Source organism: Microtus ochrogaster, unplaced genomic scaffold (genome assembly GCF_000317375.1).
Source record: "Microtus ochrogaster isolate Prairie Vole_2 unplaced genomic scaffold, MicOch1.0 UNK10, whole genome shotgun sequence".
NCBI classification, from domain to species: Eukaryota; Metazoa; Chordata; class Mammalia; order Rodentia; family Cricetidae; genus Microtus; species Microtus ochrogaster.
Genome location: NW_004949108.1, coordinates 2,330,348 through 2,349,888, shown reverse-complemented (window position 1 = coordinate 2,349,888; position 19,541 = coordinate 2,330,348). Strand labels below are relative to the sequence as shown.

At 45.1% G+C, this 19,541-nt stretch overlaps 1 protein-coding gene across 12 annotated transcripts in view; it reads left to right on the top strand.

Annotated features, from left to right (window-relative positions):
- Kidins220 (kinase D interacting substrate 220) overlaps positions 1-12,884 on the top strand; it is a 97,635-nt gene extending 84,751 nt beyond the window's left edge. For 7 of the 12 annotated variants that reach the window (XM_013353521.2, XM_013353519.2, XM_013353522.2 and 4 more), the window contains 4 exons: positions 345-476; positions 2,153-2,251; positions 3,254-3,490; positions 6,131-7,390. In XM_013353521.2, coding sequence (XP_013208975.1) covers positions 345-476; positions 2,153-2,251; positions 3,254-3,490; positions 6,131-7,390 — 1,728 coding nt within the window. Of the gene's footprint in view, positions 1-344; positions 477-2,152; positions 2,252-3,253; positions 3,491-6,130; positions 10,654-10,916; positions 10,978-12,411 lie in introns of those variants that run through there. The other 5 variants (XM_026788953.1, XM_026788954.1, XM_026788955.1 and 2 more) reach the window with 5 other exon arrangements.
- The last annotated feature ends 6,657 nt before the right edge of the window (positions 12,885-19,541 follow it).

Below are 19,541 nucleotides of genomic sequence, written 5' to 3'. Positions count from 1 at the left end.
CTCCTCCTCCTCCTCCTCCTCCTCAAATTCTCTCCCTCTTATTGAGGGCAGTTCCCTTATTTCTCAAAGTTAAGTATAATAATGAGGACTAGATGTAGCCTGGTCCACAGGATGACTATCTGAGAAAAGTGGTTTGGGTCAGGCTGTCTTTCCCATAATAAATGCTATTCATTACATGTCACAGTAGCTGAGTCTACTTATTAAGGGCATTTTCTTAAATTCTATATGCACTGGCTGTGTTTTTTTTTTTATTTCAGCAGAATAACTTAATGAATTTTTCTGTGACGTGACCTCACACACTCCATATTAACGCTACTCATCTGTATTTCCCTTGGCTTACCTAGGGGTCAGCCTCCACCACAAGCACAGGGCTGCTGCTGAGTTCCATGACCGTGGATATCGTTTCTGAAAAGTTGAGGCAAATAGAAGGGCTGGACCAGACCATGTTGTCTCAGTATTGTGCAACAATCAAAAAGGTGATGTGTATGTTTCCATAATACCTAGGGAAAGGCCTGCGAGCGCAGAAGACAGAGCACATGCTGGGCAGCACATCTTCACACCAAGCCACTACATGCGACACCTCTAAGTAAAATGGGTGCTTCCTATTTCGGGTCCTACAATTGCTCTTTTTCTCTAATTCTCTAAGTAGATTAAAGAAAGAGTAGCTGACTAGCAGTGCTGTCTCACATGGTCTAATATAGGGGAATAGAATGGCACAATGAGCATACGTTTCATTCACTGTGGAGCAGAGAGCCTGGGGAGCTCCTTGGGATGCCTACTAGCTTCAGCTGCCACACAGTATGCGGTTCTAACCCAGAATCTCTGGAACAGGAAGCTTTCTGAGCATGAAGATCAGTGTAGGTTCACTGTCGGGCCTGTTGATCTGGACTTTGTGCTGGGTGCTCAGTGAGGAAAGTCCAAAGGCATATCCCTCTGTAAGTGGAGATCACTGTGCTCAGAAGTGATGTTAGTTCCAGGCGTCCTGGGGAAGGATACCCCCCTGCAGTATGTGTTTGTGTGGCTTCATAGTAATCACAGAGTAGAGTTTATTTCCTACAAAAAGTCATTTTTTTTATCATGTGAGAGTTATGGTTGTATTATGTTTGAAGAACCACATAGGGTTGGACTTGCAAGGCTGGTGCATTCCTGAAGGTTCTTTTCTTCCATGTCTTATAGCTCTAGAGTCACCCTAAACTGGACAGTATGTCTGGAGGTGCAGTGAAGACATTGCCTACATAAAGTTAATTGCATCCAGTTGCAGATTTTTCTTCTAGCCTAAGATTTTATATCACAGTTATTGAAGTAGAACATTGTTAGCAAGTCTCTGCTGCTTGTGCATTTAATAAATTACATGCATTTCTAGACACCATGTGACTGATCTTAGCCCACATGTGGTCAGAAGTACTCAACACATGCCTGTTTTCTTACAGAGCTAATCCATGCCTCTCCCTGTCTGTCTGAGTCAGTACCTCCTTCACACACACAGACCTGCTCCTGCAGGCACATGCTTAGTGTCGGGAGTCTGCTCTCAGTCTCCGTGGACAGGCTCTGGATGCTCATTCCTTTGAAATTAACCTGGAAATGAAACATCCGACCCATACCTCATTTTACCAGTTAGTAGCCAGGATTTTTCCCACATAAAATCAGAAGGCCACCCTTGAATTATGCTAGTGTTTCTCATTTAAGTGCAGCTAGAATTACAGGACCCCCAAAATTGAAAGCCTACAGTAAGTTTAATAAACTGGGAAGTTAGAGTCTGAGCATTCTTTATATATTGTAAATGGTGAATCAGCTTGTTAGATACACTTCATTTAGATCACACACTCACAGGGTAGAAATCGTTCTTCCTCCCAGCCCCAACCCTGTGTTCATGTTAATATTTTCTCATATTCAAAAAGCAAAATTAGGTGGGTTTGTTGCTGCCCAGTACAGAGCAGGTGGAAGCATTTGAGAGGCTGGTTGGTCCTGAAGTGTGCTTTGTTTCTCTGAAATGTTTGACACTTAGGAAAATGTCAAGTGGTTTGTGTGGCCGAGGTGCGGCTCACTGTATTGCATGGAGAGTGATGGCCACTCTGAGTGCAGCCTCTCTGAAGCAGACTTGAAACCACCAGGAATTCAGAACGCTTTTGATTTTGTTTTTGTTTTCACTCAGGCAAACATAAATGGCCGGGTATTGGCTCAGTGCAGTGTTGACGAGCTGAAGAAAGAGATGAATATGAACTTTGGAGACTGGCATCTTTTCAGAAGCATGGTGAGGTTTTACGGCATTATCAGAGCACTGTATTGCATTATGTAAAGTTGTCTGCAACACTGTACAAACCCAGAACTAAGGAGTGCTGGTCCAAGCCGATAATTTTCCGTATTCATTTAAAAAACTGTTTGCATTTGGTGTGTGTAACTTGTCTTTTTCTTTTTTCTCTTCTCTTTCTTTCTTTCTTTCTTTCTTTTTTTTTTTTTTTTTTTTTTTTTTTTTTTTGAGTTTTACACGTCTATTCTGCCCAGTGTTATGGAGAATAGTTAGAGACAATTTCACCAGTTTTCCATGCTTTTTTGTTTTGTTTTGTTTTTGTTTTTTGTTTTTCAAGACAGGGTTTCACTGTAGCTTTGGAGCCTGTCTTGGAATTAGCTCTTGTAGACCAGGCTAGCCTCAAACTCACAGAGACCCACCTGCTTTTATTTGACAAAAATGCTCTCCTTGACCAATTCCTGGAGGGTTGCTCTGAGCCCTCCAGGCCTCAACCTTCACCGTCTGTCCTTGTCTATTGCTCTGTGCCAGCAACAATACACATGAGCCACTTTGGAAAGAGCCCTACCTTCAACATAAGATCACCCTGGCGTTCCTCAGGTTCCTTCTTGTCCCTCATCTTCAAGAATCTTGCCAAATTGGTTTACCCAGAATCCTTTGAAAACTAGCCTTCCCGACCTCCTGCCCACTGGCTCTGAGCACCCACTCTTTGCTATCTTTGGAGCGGAGTGGTTTCTATCCTTAGGTCTCGACCTGGTATATAGTTCTTGCTGCTCTTCGCTCAGACTCTGGCTTCCTGTCACACACTCCAGTTGAGTTTTGTTTTTCCCTAAGTTTTAACATTTGTAAACTAAAATGCTGATACTTCTTAACATTATTAATAGGACTAAGGTAAGGTCGCAGTGTCGAGTGTCTTCTGGACCCTGTTGTGGTAACTGGGCACTGCTTTAACTCTGAAGCCTCTGTTGTGTGGTTTGACAATGCAGATGATATTCATCTTTTGTTAAGGTTTTGGAAATGAGGAGCATGGAAAACCAGGTAGTCCCTGAAGACCCACGCTTTCTCAATGAGAACTCCAGCGCCCCAGTTCCTCATGGGGAGTCTGCTCGCCGTGCTTCTCACAGTGAACTGCCTCACACGGAGCTTTCCAACCAGACTCCCTACACCCTGAACTTCAGCTTTGAAGAACTGAACACACTTGGCCTAGAAGAGGGAGCCCCACGGCATAGTAATCTAAGTTGGCAGGTATTTATTTTATGCCATTTTTCATATGATTGGAGAATAATGCAAATGTGCTGATACACTAGACGCTTGTTTAGAGAGTGCTGACTGAGAACCCAGCTGGGCAAGAAGAAGGGATGTCTACTTAAGGGCTGGTTTTTATTTATTTATTATGTATACAATATTCTGTCTGTATGTCTGCAGGCCAGAAGAGGGCACCAGACCTCATTACAGATGGTTGTGAGCCACCATGTGGTTGCTGGTAACTGAACTCAGGACCTTTGGAAGAGCAGGCAATGCTTTTAGCCACTGAGCTATCTCTCCAGCCCAAGGGCTTGGTTTTTATCTGCAGAGGTAAAGAATTGGTAAAGCACAGGGGAAAGTTAGATTATTTAGAAGTTGACAAAAATGGTGAAAACAGTCAAAAAAGAGAGTAAGAATGGTGGCGCACGCCTTTAATCCCAGTATTCGGGAGGCAGAGGCAGGAGGATCTCTGTGAGTTCAAGGCCAGCGCTGTCTATACAGACTGAGAATGGGGCTGTATTAGGGTGGTTGCAAGTTTCCCTTTCTTTTGGTATTCTCTTTTGAGATTCAGTGACCATCAACCATCTGTGTGGGAAATGGCTGCTACTCATGGAGACCTTTGGTCTGGTTTCCCTTTGTGCACAGGGACACAGCACACACCACACTTGCTCTTTCATGCTGCTCAGGCTGGGCTTCAGCCCCTGGACTCAAGTGAATCTCCTGCCTCAGCATCTTGAGTGCTGGGACCACAGACCTGCACCCCGTGTGGGTTGCCCCACGCATGCTCTCTGTGGAGATACTCTTAGACAGGGGCGAGCATCAGGAGCAGAAGTGCAAGTGAGTGATGTGCGAAGGGTAAGGGAGGACTAGAAGACAGTAAGCTCCGCAGAACCAGAGCAGGGCACAGGAGACCAGTGAGAGAGGCCAAGTCAGGAGCTCCAGGAAGCTCTGCCTGGGCAGTGTGGGAAGGGCAGTGCTGGCTGCTGCTCCTGGAGAGGGCTTTTATTTGACAGTGACAGTGTTTTTTCTTTTTCTCCATTCAATTTCCATTAAATGGAGAGGCCATTCTATTATGGAATACTGACCACCACAAGAATTATTTTACAATGAGCCGAGTTTACACTCGGTCCCTTGGTGTCTCTGTTCCCACAGAAGCCCTTCCTTTCTTTCCCAGCCTCTGAGAAGCCCCTCCTCCTCGCTGCTCAGCACTGTCTTCCAGCACAGCAGCTCTCTCAGCTCCCTCTGCTCTTAGGAACAGTCAGGACCCAGGGTTGGAGGGACAGCTCAGCAGGGAAGATGCTTGCCTCATCCTGATGACCTGAGTGTGACTGCTGAGACCCACATGGTAGAGGAAGGAACCAGCTCCCATAGTTGTCCTCTCGCCTCCATGCACGTCCCCAGACCCATGTACACACACACGCGCGCGCACACACACACACACACACACACACACACACACACACACACACACAGTAAAATCATAAGTACTATCAGGACCTAGAAAACTTTTGCATATATAATCTACTACAAATAGTTAAATAGAAACTGAAAATGTTTCTAAATATCTTAAGTAATTATAGGTTAACATAAGTAACGTTTTTGCAAAAAAATTACTTTTTTTTCAAACAAAAAAACGTTCATTGAGAATGGGAATGTTTTGCACATACCTTTAATGCCTGGCTTCCTAGAAGACAGCTGGGTCCCCAGGTGCTGCTGCCTTACATGTCCGTCGGCAGCACACGCATGGCTCTGGAACTCCACCTGGCACTCCTGTGTGAGTGAGGAGAAAAGGCACAGACATCATCATGTCTTGCAGAATGCAGTTCAGGAGCCATGGGTCCGCTGCCCAGGGGCACATGCAACACTTGAGAACAGTCGTTAGTGGGTGGAGGGAGTCGGGCTGCATCCTGTGGGGCTGCCCCCTCCGAAGGAAAGATGGTTTGCCCTACACCTTGTTCTATCCTTTCCTGTGGCCCATTCTTAAAGTCCTCCATGATTCTTGTTCCTAATCTGTACTTTTAAGTGCTCATCTATTAGCTTTCCTTGGCTCTAACACAGCTGGAACCTTCCCACTCAGTCTTAGAAACTCCTTCAAAGTGGCCCGTTCTGCCTCCCTGCCCGACTGACCACAGCTGCTGCTGCGCATCACAGACCTTTGTTATAGCCTCTTCTGTCTCATTTTAGGAACATTTTCTTCCTCCGAACTAGATGTGACAGGAACTTCCTAGCATATATCTGAGACGAGTTCTTTTATCAGACCTTGAAGACTTGAGTGCTTTGGTTTTTAGATTTGTCTTTATTTCTTCTTTATCTCTTCTAAGAGGAATTCTTTCTCAATGAAAGTGTTTTTACTTTAAATAATAACTTGAAATTACTTAGGGCAGTTGCTCAAATGACATACAACCTGAAATTGTTCTTTTAAATATAAACAGTAAATTAATGTTGCTAAAATTGATGTTAATAACAGAATTAATCATAAATTCATAGCTTTTGGTAAACTGTTAGGTCGACTTTTTTAAGACCTTGGTATTTTGATAACTTTTAAATTCTTAGTGTACATATGTATTTCCTAAACTGATGTTTGTTATGTCTTTTCCCCTTCTTATTTGAATTCTTAAATTTTTTTTTCTGTCTTCACAGTCACAAACTCGCAGAACCCCAAGTCTCTCGAGTCTCAATTCCCAGGACTCCAGTATTGAAATTTCAAAGCTTACTGATAAGGTGCAGGCCGAATATAGAGATGCCTATAGAGAGTACATTGCCCAGATGGCCCAGTTAGAAGGGGGCACGGGGTCGGCAACAATAAGTGGCAGATCTTCTCCACACAGCACATACTATATAGGTCAGAGTTCCTCAGGGGGCTCCATCCATTCCAGTCTAGAGCAAGAAAGGGGGAAGGAGAGTGAGCTAAAGCAGGATGATGGGCGGAAGTCATTCTTGATGAAGAGGGGGGATGTGATAGATTACTCCTCCTCAGGGGTGTCCACTAATGACGCCTCACCCCTGGACCCGATTACTGAGGAGGATGAAAAATCTGACCAGTCAGGTAGTAAGCTTCTCCCAGGCAAGAAATCCTCAGAAAGGCCCAGTCTCTTCCAGACAGACTTGAAGCTTAAGGGAGGTAGTCTGCGCTACCAGAAACTGCCCAGTGATGAGGATGAATCTGGTACCGAAGAGTCAGACAATACCCCACTGCTTAAAGATGGTAAGGAGAAAAAGGCTGAGGGCAAAGCGGAGAGAACATCCAAGTCTCCAGAACACAGTGCTGAGCCAATCAGAACATTCATTAAAGCAAAAGAATATTTGTCAGATGCTCTCCTTGACAAAAAAGATTCCTCAGATTCGGGAGTGAGGTCAAACGAGAGCTCTCCCAACCACTCCCTTCACAATGAAGCAGCAGACGACTCCCAGCTGGAAAAGACAAATCTCATAGAGCTTGAAGATGACGGCCACAGCGGGAAGCGTGGGATGCCACACAGTCTGAGTGGCCTGCAAGATCCAATTATAGCTCGGATGTCCATTTGCTCGGAAGACAAGAAAAGCCCTTCTGAGTGTAGCCTGATTGCTAGCAGCCCTGAAGAAAGCTGGCCCGCATGCCAGAAGGCCTACAATCTGAACCGAACACCCAGTACTGTTACTCTCAACAACAATACCGCGCCAGCCAACAGAGCCAACCAGAACTTTGATGAGATGGAGGGAATCAGGGAAACTCCTCAGGTCATTTTGAGGCCTGGGCCCAGCCCCAACCCAACTGCTGTTCAGAATGAAAATCTGAAGAGCATGACGCACAAACGAAGCCAGCGTTCCAGTTACACCAGGCTCTCGAAAGATGCATCTGAGCTACACGCAGCCACCTCGGATAGCACGGGCTTTGGAGAAGAGAGAGAAAGCATTCTCTAAGCAAAAGAGAAGTGAAGGACAAGACTGTCATGAACTTTGAATGGATCCATTACCATTACTCATCATGTTTATCATCACAGATAACAGAGGTGGTCAGGCATGTGGTGAAGCACACGTCCTCTGTATAGCAGAGGGAAGCCTGAGACACCATGGCCACTAGTCATCTCCATTGTCGCCTGCATCATGGGCAGTTTGCGGTCTCACCACCATCATGCCCTTCCCTGGCACACAACCGCACAGATCAATGAGAAACAGGCTGAATATAGAAATAGGTCAGACGTGCATTTAAAGCTGAAAGGCTTAAATCACAAGGAAGAAAACCTAGAGATCTCCTTTATAAAATATTCATGAAACTTTTGAGTGAAGATATAGTGTTAGATGGAGCAGAAACCAATTTTGCTGTTAGAATTTAATCTTGGTACAGATTTATAGGTTTTAGAGTAGAGACCAGAGACTAAAAGTAAATGCCTAGCAAATGGATAGCCAGTGTACTATGTAAGACTCATTGCTTTTTAAAGAGGTCTTAGAATTTAAGTAGAAAATATATACTGAAGAAGGCGATAAAAGCTGATAAGAAAGTGAGTCAGCAGAACCCAAAGCACTGTGCCTGGGCCATGATGAGTCCTTAGCAGAGGAGGTGGGGAGGGCAATGTATTCTGGGATGCTCTCTCCAGACCTAGCCCAGGCTTCCAACACCTGTGCCCTCAAAACCATCCTAGGCTATTCTGCAATTCCTGAATTATGCATCTAACCTAACCCAGCTTAGCCCATGGCTAAGAAAAAAATACAAATATATATATACACACACAAAAAAAAAATTAGTTGTTCTGGTGATTAAACCTGGGACTTCACAGATGCTAGGTAAAGAATGGCTGAGCTACATCCCCAGGCCTAAGCAGGAGCCCTTTCCGGGAGAGTCAGGAAGACAAGGGTGTAAACTGTTACTGAATTAAAAGAGTTAGTGATAGTGCTACTAGACAAAGCAGTGAGAAAATATTGAATTTGGTAAAAGTGAGGCACTGCTTTCTGTGCTGCAGCAGTTTGTGTCACATACCTGTCCCTAAGTCAGCATTGTAATTACGGGGAAATTATAAAAACTGCAGTGTACTTTAAAGAAGAGCTTAGACAGCACAACAGAGCAAGAACAAAGAGACAGAGCCAGTGTGGCCATGATGCTACATTTGCCATTATTCTTAGCAAAGCTAGAATGAGCACATACATGTAAGTGTCATGTAGGCTAGGAGTGTGCCTGTCATCCTCATGCATCAAAACTCTGTGTTACTTGATCAGAGCTCATTATAGAGAGTTGGTTCTAGCAGTATGTCCTGGGCCACAGGTAGGATGTAGATGGTGAGGTCGCAGGCTTAGTGTTCGTGGAGATGTCTATCACTGACTGGACCTGTGTTGTTTACTTGACACTGTGCTGGTAGCTGCTCCATGTTTCAGTGCCTGGCTGTGTGAGTGTAATTGAGCATTGTCATGAAGTGCATATGTTGCATGATCTCTAACAGGCATTTTAAGCATTAAAAACAGCATGATGTTGCCGATATGCGTTTTACTACTGCTAATGTTTATTAGTTTGCAGTATCATGTAACTGGTACTTGAGAAGCGTTTGGTTTCTCTCCAGGTGAGTGGTCACAGCTCCCAGTCATGGGAATCCTTTATTCACACTCTGTGAAGTCATTCCTGGAGTGCCAAGTGCACACGTAGACTAGGAACAATAAAGAGTTGCATGCCATTCTGACTCATGGAGTTTTATTCACTATAGCAATGACAATTCATATTCTGATTAAAAATTAAAACGTGGTCTGTGTGTCTGTTTTGTCCTCTGCCTGGAGTCTGTGGACTTACAGGTCATGAAGTTGGCAGAATGTCCCAGACAGCCCTTACTGAAGCCCCGGTGCCTAACTAGTGCTTTCTTGAAGCTTCAGCATCTCCAAGCACATGGCACCTTAGCACAGGCAGTCCGTCTCTGTAGCTAGAGGCAGACAATCCAGATTCCTGCAGAACAGTAGTTTGTTGCATGAACTTTCTAGACCAACATCCTTTCTCCTACGGGTACAGAAATTGACAGGCCAGATGGGTTCCTGAGTCACCGTTATCCCTCTGAGTCTGCATGTCAGTGTGTGTCTGTGTCTTTTTATATCGCATAGCTCAGTCTGATTCACACGCAGTCAAAACTGCATTAAAGCGAATGAAGTAAAAGGAGCCTCGAACCCTGCCCGTCTCTTAGATTGTGCCCAGTCTTAGGCTGTGTGAGCCCCCTTAGCTCCACCTTCAGCCATACAAGGTGGGCTGATGTAGCCTCCTATCACTCACTGTGGCCTTTGGGGGGTTTACTTCTGAGAATATCTTTAGCCCTGGTTGTCCTGGAACCTGTTTTGTAGGCCAGGCTGGCCTCGAACTCAGAGGTCCACCTGCCTCTGCCTCCTGAGTGCTGGGATTAGAGGCGTGCGCCACCGTGCCTGGCACCACTGGTATTTTTCAATTCGAGTCAGCTTTTGCGGTGCTGGATGATTAAGGATCAGGAGTCCTGCACTATCACCTTTAAGCTTTGCTGGCATGGTGACTCTTGTCTATAATCACAGTGCTCAGGAGATGGAAATAGGAGAGTCACGTGTTCAAGGCCAGCCTCAGCTACATGGAGATTTTTGAGACCAGTTTGGGCTATGTGAGGCCTGATCTCAGAAAACTAACAACAGAACCAGAAGAAGTATTTTCAGTAATAAGAGAACTTGTTTTCCTGTGTTATTTTATATGGTTTTAAATATAGTCAGAATAATTTTAGTTGCCTAACCAAGTAATTTTAGAGTTGTATTTGCTTAAATCCTCATCCTGAGAATTCAAGCTCATTCGCATGCTCTAGTGCTATAATAAAAATAATTTATGATTATTTTTTTCCTTACTAATAGTAACTTTTGAATGAAATTACATTTTGTTTATTTTGGTTTGGCTAAAGTACTAAATTTAAAAAGTTTTAAGACCACATAATTTTTTGTTACACCAGGAATTCTCAGCCTCTTTAGAAATATTCCTGAATTCAAAAATTAAAAAAAAAAAGCATGAATTCCTGGTGAACTCCTGAATAGATTGCTGTACTTACCAGGAAAAGAGAGCATAGGGCCCCCCTTTAATGGTGAATGACATTGAAGGATTAGGGAGGAAGGAGGGTGCAACAAAGTGAGCATTTTTGGCAAATTTGTGCTACGGGCCCCAGCCTGCTTTATTCCCCCATCTTCTTTCCTGGGCTCAGCAGACACAGCAGAAAAGAAAAGGGAATGGGGACACCCTCCTGCCTGGGGCACGTAAGCCACCCAAAATGAGTATCCTTCCTCACTTAAGCTGAAGCATAGGCTGGAGTTGCACAGAGACTTGAAACTAGAAACTTGTAGATAGCAGTGAGCCGGCTGTGGACGGCGTTTCATTGACTCATCGCTTGGCAAAGGTTGAGAATCCCTGGTTGAGACTAATTAAGTAGAAAGAGGCTTTGAAGTCTTACGTAATATTAAACCCTTTCCTGCCTAGGAAGAAAACGCTGCCCCTGTCCTAGATAGACAGCGGTTCAGAAGATCCAGTTTACACTGAGGTATGTAACAAACTAGTTTTCAAAGTAAGAAGCATCGGGAACAGTTGCCAGGAGCTAACCCCCGCCACCCACACGGTTGAAGATTTTTTTAAATGAATAATAAGCAAACCTTGCTGTGAGACCGTGTCTCCTAGACTGTCCAGATACACCCATGAAGCCTCACCAACATGACTGCCTCAGCATGAGCTGAACAAGGGCAGGAGATACGCCAAAGTGGATCTGGGGTGTGGGAGAGACCACAAAGAACCCAGGCAGCTAAGGGGTGCTGACGGCGGGGGAAATAGTCTTAACCAGGGAAGAGCACACCAATTGTTCATGCCAAACGGACAGCAAGTGCGAGGCACATAGAGACTAAGCAGGTTATATTTGTGTGTGTAGGAATATATGTTTATATACATTATGTAATAACTAATGAGAAGTAGAGACCATGAATTTGAAAGAGCAAGAGAGGGTATGTGGAGGGAGGAAAAGGAAGGAGGAAATGATATAATTGTGATTGCAATAAATTAAAAAAAAATTGTAGCAAGCCATAGCCCTGGCCTGCAGGTCCTCTGGCTGTTGGCCCAGGCAGGTGGAAATCAGAGCTGGAAGCTTCCTGAGAGGAGCCTCTGGCTGAAGGACGGATGAGCACTGTTCAGGTCTCCCAGGAGAGTGAAACATCTGGGAACTTAATAAGTTTCTAATAGAGACGTTGACCAAGAAGGAAGGGCGGCTATTGATGTTTCTTGACCCTGGATAGGATTCTACCCTGATATTCCCACCAGAATCCCAGGGGTTCCCCTGTGAACATTGGGGAGCACTGTCACCAGCGCTGGCAAGAGCCGACATTTGAAGTATGGTATCTACTGGTGCATGTTGCTTTGGTGACTCAAAGCTTTAAGTCGAAGCCTCACTAATGAAGGGCCCTCCGTGTTCCCAGAAATGTGAGTGACGACTCTTGGAAAGTCTGGAATCTGACCTGAAGTAAAGACCAACATTAGTGAGAAAACAAAACACACAACACACACATAGATACACACAACATACACAGAGATATGCAACATACATACCCCACAGAACATGAAATGTCTAACATGGTGTTACTGTTTCAAAACAAAACATTCTGGATCTGCTGGTGTGTGTGGCCTGTGGTCACTGACAGGCAGACCACTCCCAGACGTACTCCGCAGCTGAAGATGCCCGTTGTAGTGCTATTTACTCTACGCATGTGTATTAGGAGCCATTTACTGCGATCTGGCAAAACATGAACTGGCATGTCAAAATGAATCAATTACTAAACTATCAAGACATGAATGAACGAAATCATACTCTCATAACAAAATATGTGTCCTTATTCAAATTAAGAAGCTATCCGAGGTCATTGAGGTCTTTATTATTCGTGATCATTTTCTAATTTTATTGTATTTACACATATTTACCTCCTTCTTTTTCAAGGCAACAAGGGCTTAGAACCTTAGTATTCTGCCCATAGACCAAGCAGCGCTTCTTTCTCATTCTCCTGACAGCTCGGTTAATTTCCCCAGCCGACTTCCTCACCACGTATAAGGCGGTGAAGAAGACACGGCCACCGTTCTAGCCCTGCCATGCATTCGGCCAGAGAAGAAATGTGTCACCTTAACCAGATTTCTCTGTTCTCTGTAATTTTAGGATTTAAGTTAGTTTTTAATGAAGTATTACTTTTATAAGACTTTAGGTAAAAGCCCAATGTATAGAAAAATATGTAAATAATCTAATCTCTCCTCTCATGTCCTGTAGCACATTCTTGGTCAGGTAACTAATAAAACGTTAGATATTCTCAAAATTGTCACAGTTCAGACACTTGCAAGTTGTGCTTTCTTAGAATTTCTAGAAGGCATGCTGTTTTTACTAAATGTGAATTAAACTATTTTGAAAGAGATTTTCTTTTTGGGTTCTGTGTTTTCTCCATATTTGCCTATGTTCTTTTCCGTCTTTATTTTTTGTCTCTGTTTTCTTGGAGGTTGCATTGTATGCATCCTGTTTTACCACAGACATCATTAGCACAGTAGCAGGAGAGCGAACTTCAACAAGGCCTTTTAGACAAACAGCCGACAGAAATTTCTGTGAGTGAATATGGCAGACCTAAACTAGGTTAGTGAAAGTGCCAGAGTCTCCACAAGTCCCATACGATGTGCTAAGAATGCCCTACCGCCCTGCACCCCCACCACGGTTTCTCGTGGGCGGCCCCCCAAATTTCACAGCTGCCCCATCACCTGCCTGGCCTGGGTAAGCTTCTCTGTTTATGATCCCAGAGACCTTTCAAGATGTAATACAATGTCTGATTAAAAATTCCCAAGATGGATACCCACAGCCCACCATGGCAAACCACATCCTTTTAAAGTACGGGGCAATGTGTTCTGCATGTTTTAGAATCCTGTACACTTTAAGCCCTTGTTGCAGAGAGATGCCCATCTTATGCATCAATATAATTCTAGAGTCAGGTGAAACTGGTAATTCAGTACTTCACCTTAGAATCCTGGACATTGTATTTCAGTGTAACTTAGCTGCAGTGAACCCCCAATTCAGGTTTATAACTACGGCAATACTGCTCACCATCAGGACCACCACAGCGCCCAGCTTCTTCCCTTCAGCGGGTTATTTTCAGTGATGACCCCTCACCCGTTTGTCATCCCCTCTCACACCTTTGTGGTTGCTTGACCTGTTAGGAGCATGATGTACTAGGATTCCATCCTGAATATTTTTCTATGGATGCATTGTTGATGCAGGCAAATCATTCTTAATAATAATTCCCAGTCTCGCTAACTGAGTCATTTAAGGCTCTTTGACGGTATGAGTTCCAGACAGTGTGTTTTGGTCACATCCACACACCCCATTCTTCTTGTATCTACTTCCCCTTCCCTATCAACTCTATATTTTGTCCTTTTTTCCCCCTTTCTTTTAAACCTTAAAGACCAGTCGGTGCTGCCACAAATAATCCTGGTTGTGTGATCTGCTATTAGAATGTGGTTGGCTTACCAGGGACAACTCTCAGAGAAAACTGGCCCATTGTTTCTCAGTAGCTAACAGTTGCCGGTTGCTCCACTGCTAGGTGTGGGATTGTGTGCCCAGTCCCCTGGGGTTTTAATAGACAGTCATTCAAACCGCCATGAGCTCTGCCCTGCCGTGTCCAGAAGATGTTTATCAACTTTGCCTCTTACACTCTTTCCACCTCTCCAACCATGACCTATGAGCCTTGGAAAGGGGGTGCAGCGTGTGTGTGTGATGTTTCTTTTAGGGCTGAGCATTCTGCAGTGTTTTATTCTCCGCACAGTAATCAGTTGTGGGTCTCTGTGCTAATCACCATGTACTGCAAATGAAAGCTGCCAAGGGTTGAGAGAGACGCGGACTTACGGGTGTGATGAAAAGCCAGGAGTTGGTTTAAGACTGTGTCCACCTAGCAGCCTAGTGGTAGTAGCTTCTCCCCTAGACCTATGACCTGTCTAACCACAGGTTATTGGCCCAGGGATGACACCAGGTACAGGCTTCATCTTATGGAACTAGCCTTAAATCCAATCAGAAATCGGTTGGTTATCCCTATGATGTCATGCCACTATTGCAACAGCGAGGATGTCTGGCCAGGCCAGTCATTGCTGGGACTCACGAAAGTCAGCCAGTGTGGACGAAGCTGCCATCCAAGTCTCTACCAGTTTAGTTTCATCACGTGCTATGGCGATGTGGTGTCATCAGCAGTAGGGCCCTGCCAACACGAACTTGGTTTCTTGTTCCTATAACAATAGTTTAGTGTTACCTAAATTCACATAGAGACAGGGCCTGATTATCTATCTCGCGGTCCCGTGTACTCAAGGCAGCAGAGCCTTCCCGCCCACCTTGTGTGTTTGGCTGATAATGTGACCAAGAGAGGTGAGGGGTTGGCCGTGAGGGTGGACTGTCTGGGCTGCTGCGTTACGAATGGTTCTTGTGAAACTTTTGTGCACATGGGCTTCTCCAGTCATGGGCTCCTGCTGAGCTCCAAGGCAGACTTGGGAAGCTGTGTCTGGCTCTGTGCCCTAGAAGGTCACGGTGAGGTGAGTACATAGAAACGACATGTTTTACCTAGTTTATTAAAGATGGTATCTTCTGGTCTTAAACTAACAGGAGTTAATTCTTTGCGTGGAGATCTTTTCAATTTTACTTTGTATAGTTGTTATCCTGGTAAGGAAGTTAACTAAAATCCTTACCTCTCTCGGGAAGAAGTTTTAGGGGGTTTTCAACCAGCTCTTTCCCTGCTTTTGAGAAGTGGGGAGCAGGTCAGGGAGATCCAAGGGAGGCTGAGAAGGGAGCAAAGAAAGCTTCATACCCCTCTAGGCGCTTGCCAGTTAAGGCACTCAGGTACTAGACATACCCATAGCAGTCTCGATTTGTGAGAGTCAAAGACAAACAAACACTCCATAGGCATTAGTTCTTTAACCCCCTCCTGACCCTCATGGGGCCCCTTATGCCTGCAGATTTGTGGCCTGTGCTCCTAGCCATTAGCGTGAACAGGAAGCCTGCAGAAAGGGCCTGACCCACAAGTAAACATTCAGAATGAGCTTTAGCAAGAGAGAGGGTCTCACGACCAAGTCAGCCATGGCCAGGCCTCGTGTTGGGGGGAGCAATAGAAGAGAACTCCCAGAGGCCGAGTGGCAGGGCCTTGAGAAAAGGTCTTCCCTTCAGACCCAGAGGGGCTGCATTAGACACACCACCATGTAGAACACAATGGGCTTCCTAAAGAAAGGGCAGAGAATAGAAACCTCTTAACACAATTTCAAGGGGATGAGCCTACTTCACACATGTGATCTAGTCTGGCCTAGCCTATGTGCCCTTGCCACAGAGGCAGGCCCTAGGTAGGACTGTAAATATAGCTTACAGGTTCCAAGGGATGGGCAGCAAAGCAGCAGTATAGAGTGCTTTCATATTTGCTCAGAGAGAGAGAGAAAGAGAGAGAGAGAGAGAGAGAGAGAGAGAGAGAGAGAAATAGACAGAGACAGAGAGAGAGACAGACAGATGGAGAAACAGAGAGAGAACAGAGACAGAGAGAGACAGACAGACACAGAGAGACAGAGACAGAGAGACAGACAGAGAGGAGAGGGAGGGAAAGGAAAGGGGGCATGTGATCTAACACTAGCAGGCTCCCGCTCAATTTTCCTGCAACCTGGAGCAGGGCTGCCCACTGAGAAGGAAGCTAGACTCTTGTGCCTGAGGATTCCGGTCCCAGGAACTGAATTCCCACTCTTAGAAGCCTGACAGCACTTCTGTTTTTAAACCCTCTTCCGTCTAACTTTGCTCATCACTGACCAGGTTTTTTGTGTTTGAATTTCTTTAAACCCGAGATGCCCTTTCCCCCACATTCTGGCTCACACAATGTTACAAAATGTCCTACCCTGAACCGCATCAGTGGCAGTAATTTCTTTTTCCTAAAACACATCCTGCAGTCTGTGGGTCTTTGCTTAGGTTCAGTGAGCCATTGTCTTCATGTGCAGCGCAACCAGGGGTTACATCCTCAGTGGTTTGGACTAGCGGTGGCTTACACTCACCTGACCCCAGTCCAGTACTCCATGTGGAGTCCTGCAGCGTCCAGTGTCCAGTCCTCATCCTGTATTCATTTGGGTATTGGACATAGTGCAGGGCTTTGTTTGAGAAGAGTGGCTCGCCTGTGTGCCTGACAACGTTCTAAGACCTTTTCCCATATTAACTAGTTCAATCGTCATGACAGCAGCCCACAAATGTTCCCATTACCCTCAACTCAGAAAGGAGACCGAGACGGTGAGTCCCCAACTCTAAGTGCTAGAGCCAGAGGCTGGGTGCATACACTGAGGTTCCGTAGAGCCCCTGCTCCCATGTTCTATTGGTCCTTACCAGTGGGGGGCCAATTTCTGTTTACATCTGACAAGTACGGCATCGTCATGGACTCTCCCTACTTGCTTTGGAACAGAGTTTGAGGCTTTCAAAGACCTACTTTAGAAAGAAAAGGCTCAAAACCCTATTTCCATGTAATTTACATTTACAAGAATCTCAATGTTTTTAAATCCAACATCTCTGTTAGTAATTATTTTGGAACCTTTTCATTTTTGTTTACAAACTTCTTGGCTTCTTGTTGCGATTTCTTGTCCTGATATTCCTCATGTACCACTGTATTGCAGCTTGTACGTATTATATTTGTCTTATATCCTTCTTATATTACATTCCTCTTACCTTCCCTCCTGGCGACCCTGCCTGCCAACACCTGTGCCCCTATACGTCCACTGTCAGTATTATGTGTTAAATCACAACCCTAAGCTCTGTGATGGAATATTATGATGATTAATAAATATTAATAGGTAAGTAGAAAATACCTATCTTGAGGTGGAGGTTTTGCATTTTTAATGACGATGATGACTGTCTCCTAAGAAAGTAAAGAGACAACAGAGGCCCCCATGCCGGATACCGAGGCCAAGAATTGGACCGCACAGTCACAGTGGACAGACGGTGGGCGGAGACAGTCAAGGGCCACTTCAGCTTGTGTGGACATCTGCCTAATGACCCCAGACCTTGCCACAAAGCCAGACACAGCTCTCAGCAGTCGACAAGGATTAGCATGCCAGCCTTACTGACTGCCTAGCAGTCAATAGCTGGGCTTCTGGGAGCAGCTTTCTCAGGCCACTCAGTTTCCTTCTGGCTTGTTTAAGTGGCTCTCGTTCTGCTTGACCAGCAGGGAAGCAGGAGGGGACCCAATGCATCAGCGGAAGGGAGGCAAGAAGAAAGGGTAACAGGGTGGGGTGAGTACAGTCAAGATACATTATATATGTCTGTATGACAATGCCATTATCATATACAATCAATACATGCAATAAAAAGTCACTTTAAGAGCAACTTGCCAAATCAGAAACCAACAAACACACACAAATATTGTGACTTTCTCCTCCGCAAATGAAAGGACCAAGCAAGAGTCTGGGAAGCTAAGTTCCCAGAACCACCAGGGCACCCAGCTGGCTGCCCAGCTCCATGGGACTCTCCTCATTGGTAGATGAGCTCCTGTCTGCCATGCTCTGGGCCCTAGCAAGGGATGAGCATGAGCTGGGCATGTGCCTGGCCTCCTGCTCAGCAGCATCAGTGCCCAATGCCAGGCCTCCCCATCTCCCTCTGTCTTCTTCTTCTATGACCCTCAGTAGCCAGGGATTTGGACTGGAGGCCACCCTGGCCTTGGATTCAGTCTGCCTATAGGTCTTTGCATACATCATCATGCTGAGACCAGCTTGGGGTACAGAGCAAGACCTTGCCCTAAAAACAAACAACAAACAAAGCTAAACAAGATGACATAGGACTCTGTAACAGTGTGATGTGTGCTGGGATGAGAATAGATCGGGGTGCAAGAGATCGGGGTACAACCTGGAATGGAGCCACAATCATAACCAACCAATCTTTTGTCTATTACTGGCGTGTGTGTATGTGAAATCAATTGTGAAAGAACAGTGCCATCCATGACCCCTCAGAGTATAACACATTTAATTTGGCAACTGTGAGTACAAGTTATTATGTGACCCCAAAGAGGGGAGCCTGAGCTCATGCATCTCTCTCTGCTTAGGGTTAGGGGTTAGGGTTAGGGGCTAGGGGTTAGGGTTAGGGGCTAGAAGTTAGGAGTTAAGGTTAGGGGTTAGGGGTTAGGAGTTACAGTTAGGGGCTAGGGGTTAGGGATTAGGGGTTAGGGTTAGGGATTAGGGATTGGGGGTTAGGGTTAGGGGTTATGGGTTAGGGACTAGGGGCTAGGGATTAGGGTTAGGGGCTAGGTTTTAGGAGTTAAAGTTAAGGGCTAGGGGTTAGGGGTTAGGAGTTAGGGTTAGGGGTAATGAGTTAGGGTTAGGGATTAGTGTTATGGTTAGTGACCAACTAGGAAGGGGGCATGAGTAAAATAGGTTACTTTGAATGGATCTTTCTGGAAGCTATTGAAGGGTATACTCCAGTGAAACAAGACATTAACTGAAGACAAAGCTAGATATTTTGTGTAGGAATCCGGATCTCACAGATGAGGGAATTGTTAGAGCAGGCTCTAACAAACTCATCTTTCTGTTCTGCCAGTCCTGCATCCAGGCGGAGGCGGAGGAAACAAGGGGAAAAGGAAGACGAATGTGTTTGAGTTTTGAAAACAGATAAAAGTCAGATAGATTTGAAAAGTCACAGTGAAAGGTGAAATGATGAAATGGAGCCACTGTTCGAAGATGAGAAGTAGGAGAAAGAGGAAGATGATATAAATTTATAAGAAAGTCAGAAATTATGAAAATCAGCTTTAGAAAAACTAAAAGTGCCGGCAGGAAGAGGCATGCGCTAGCCTCTCTGCTTGGACTTTACAGTTGACATGGTGTAAATACCTCTGCTTCGGCAGATGAACAAAAGGGAAGTGTGTGTGTGTGTGTGTGTGTGTGTGTGTGTGTGTGTGTGTGTGTAGTTTGTGTGAGAGAGGGGGGATTGTGTGTGTGAGTTGTTGGGGAATGTGTTTGTGTGTGTGTGGTATGTGATGTTGGGAACGTGTGTGTGTGTGTGATGTTGGGAATGTGTGTGTGTGTGATGTTGGGAACGTGTGTGTGGTATGTGAT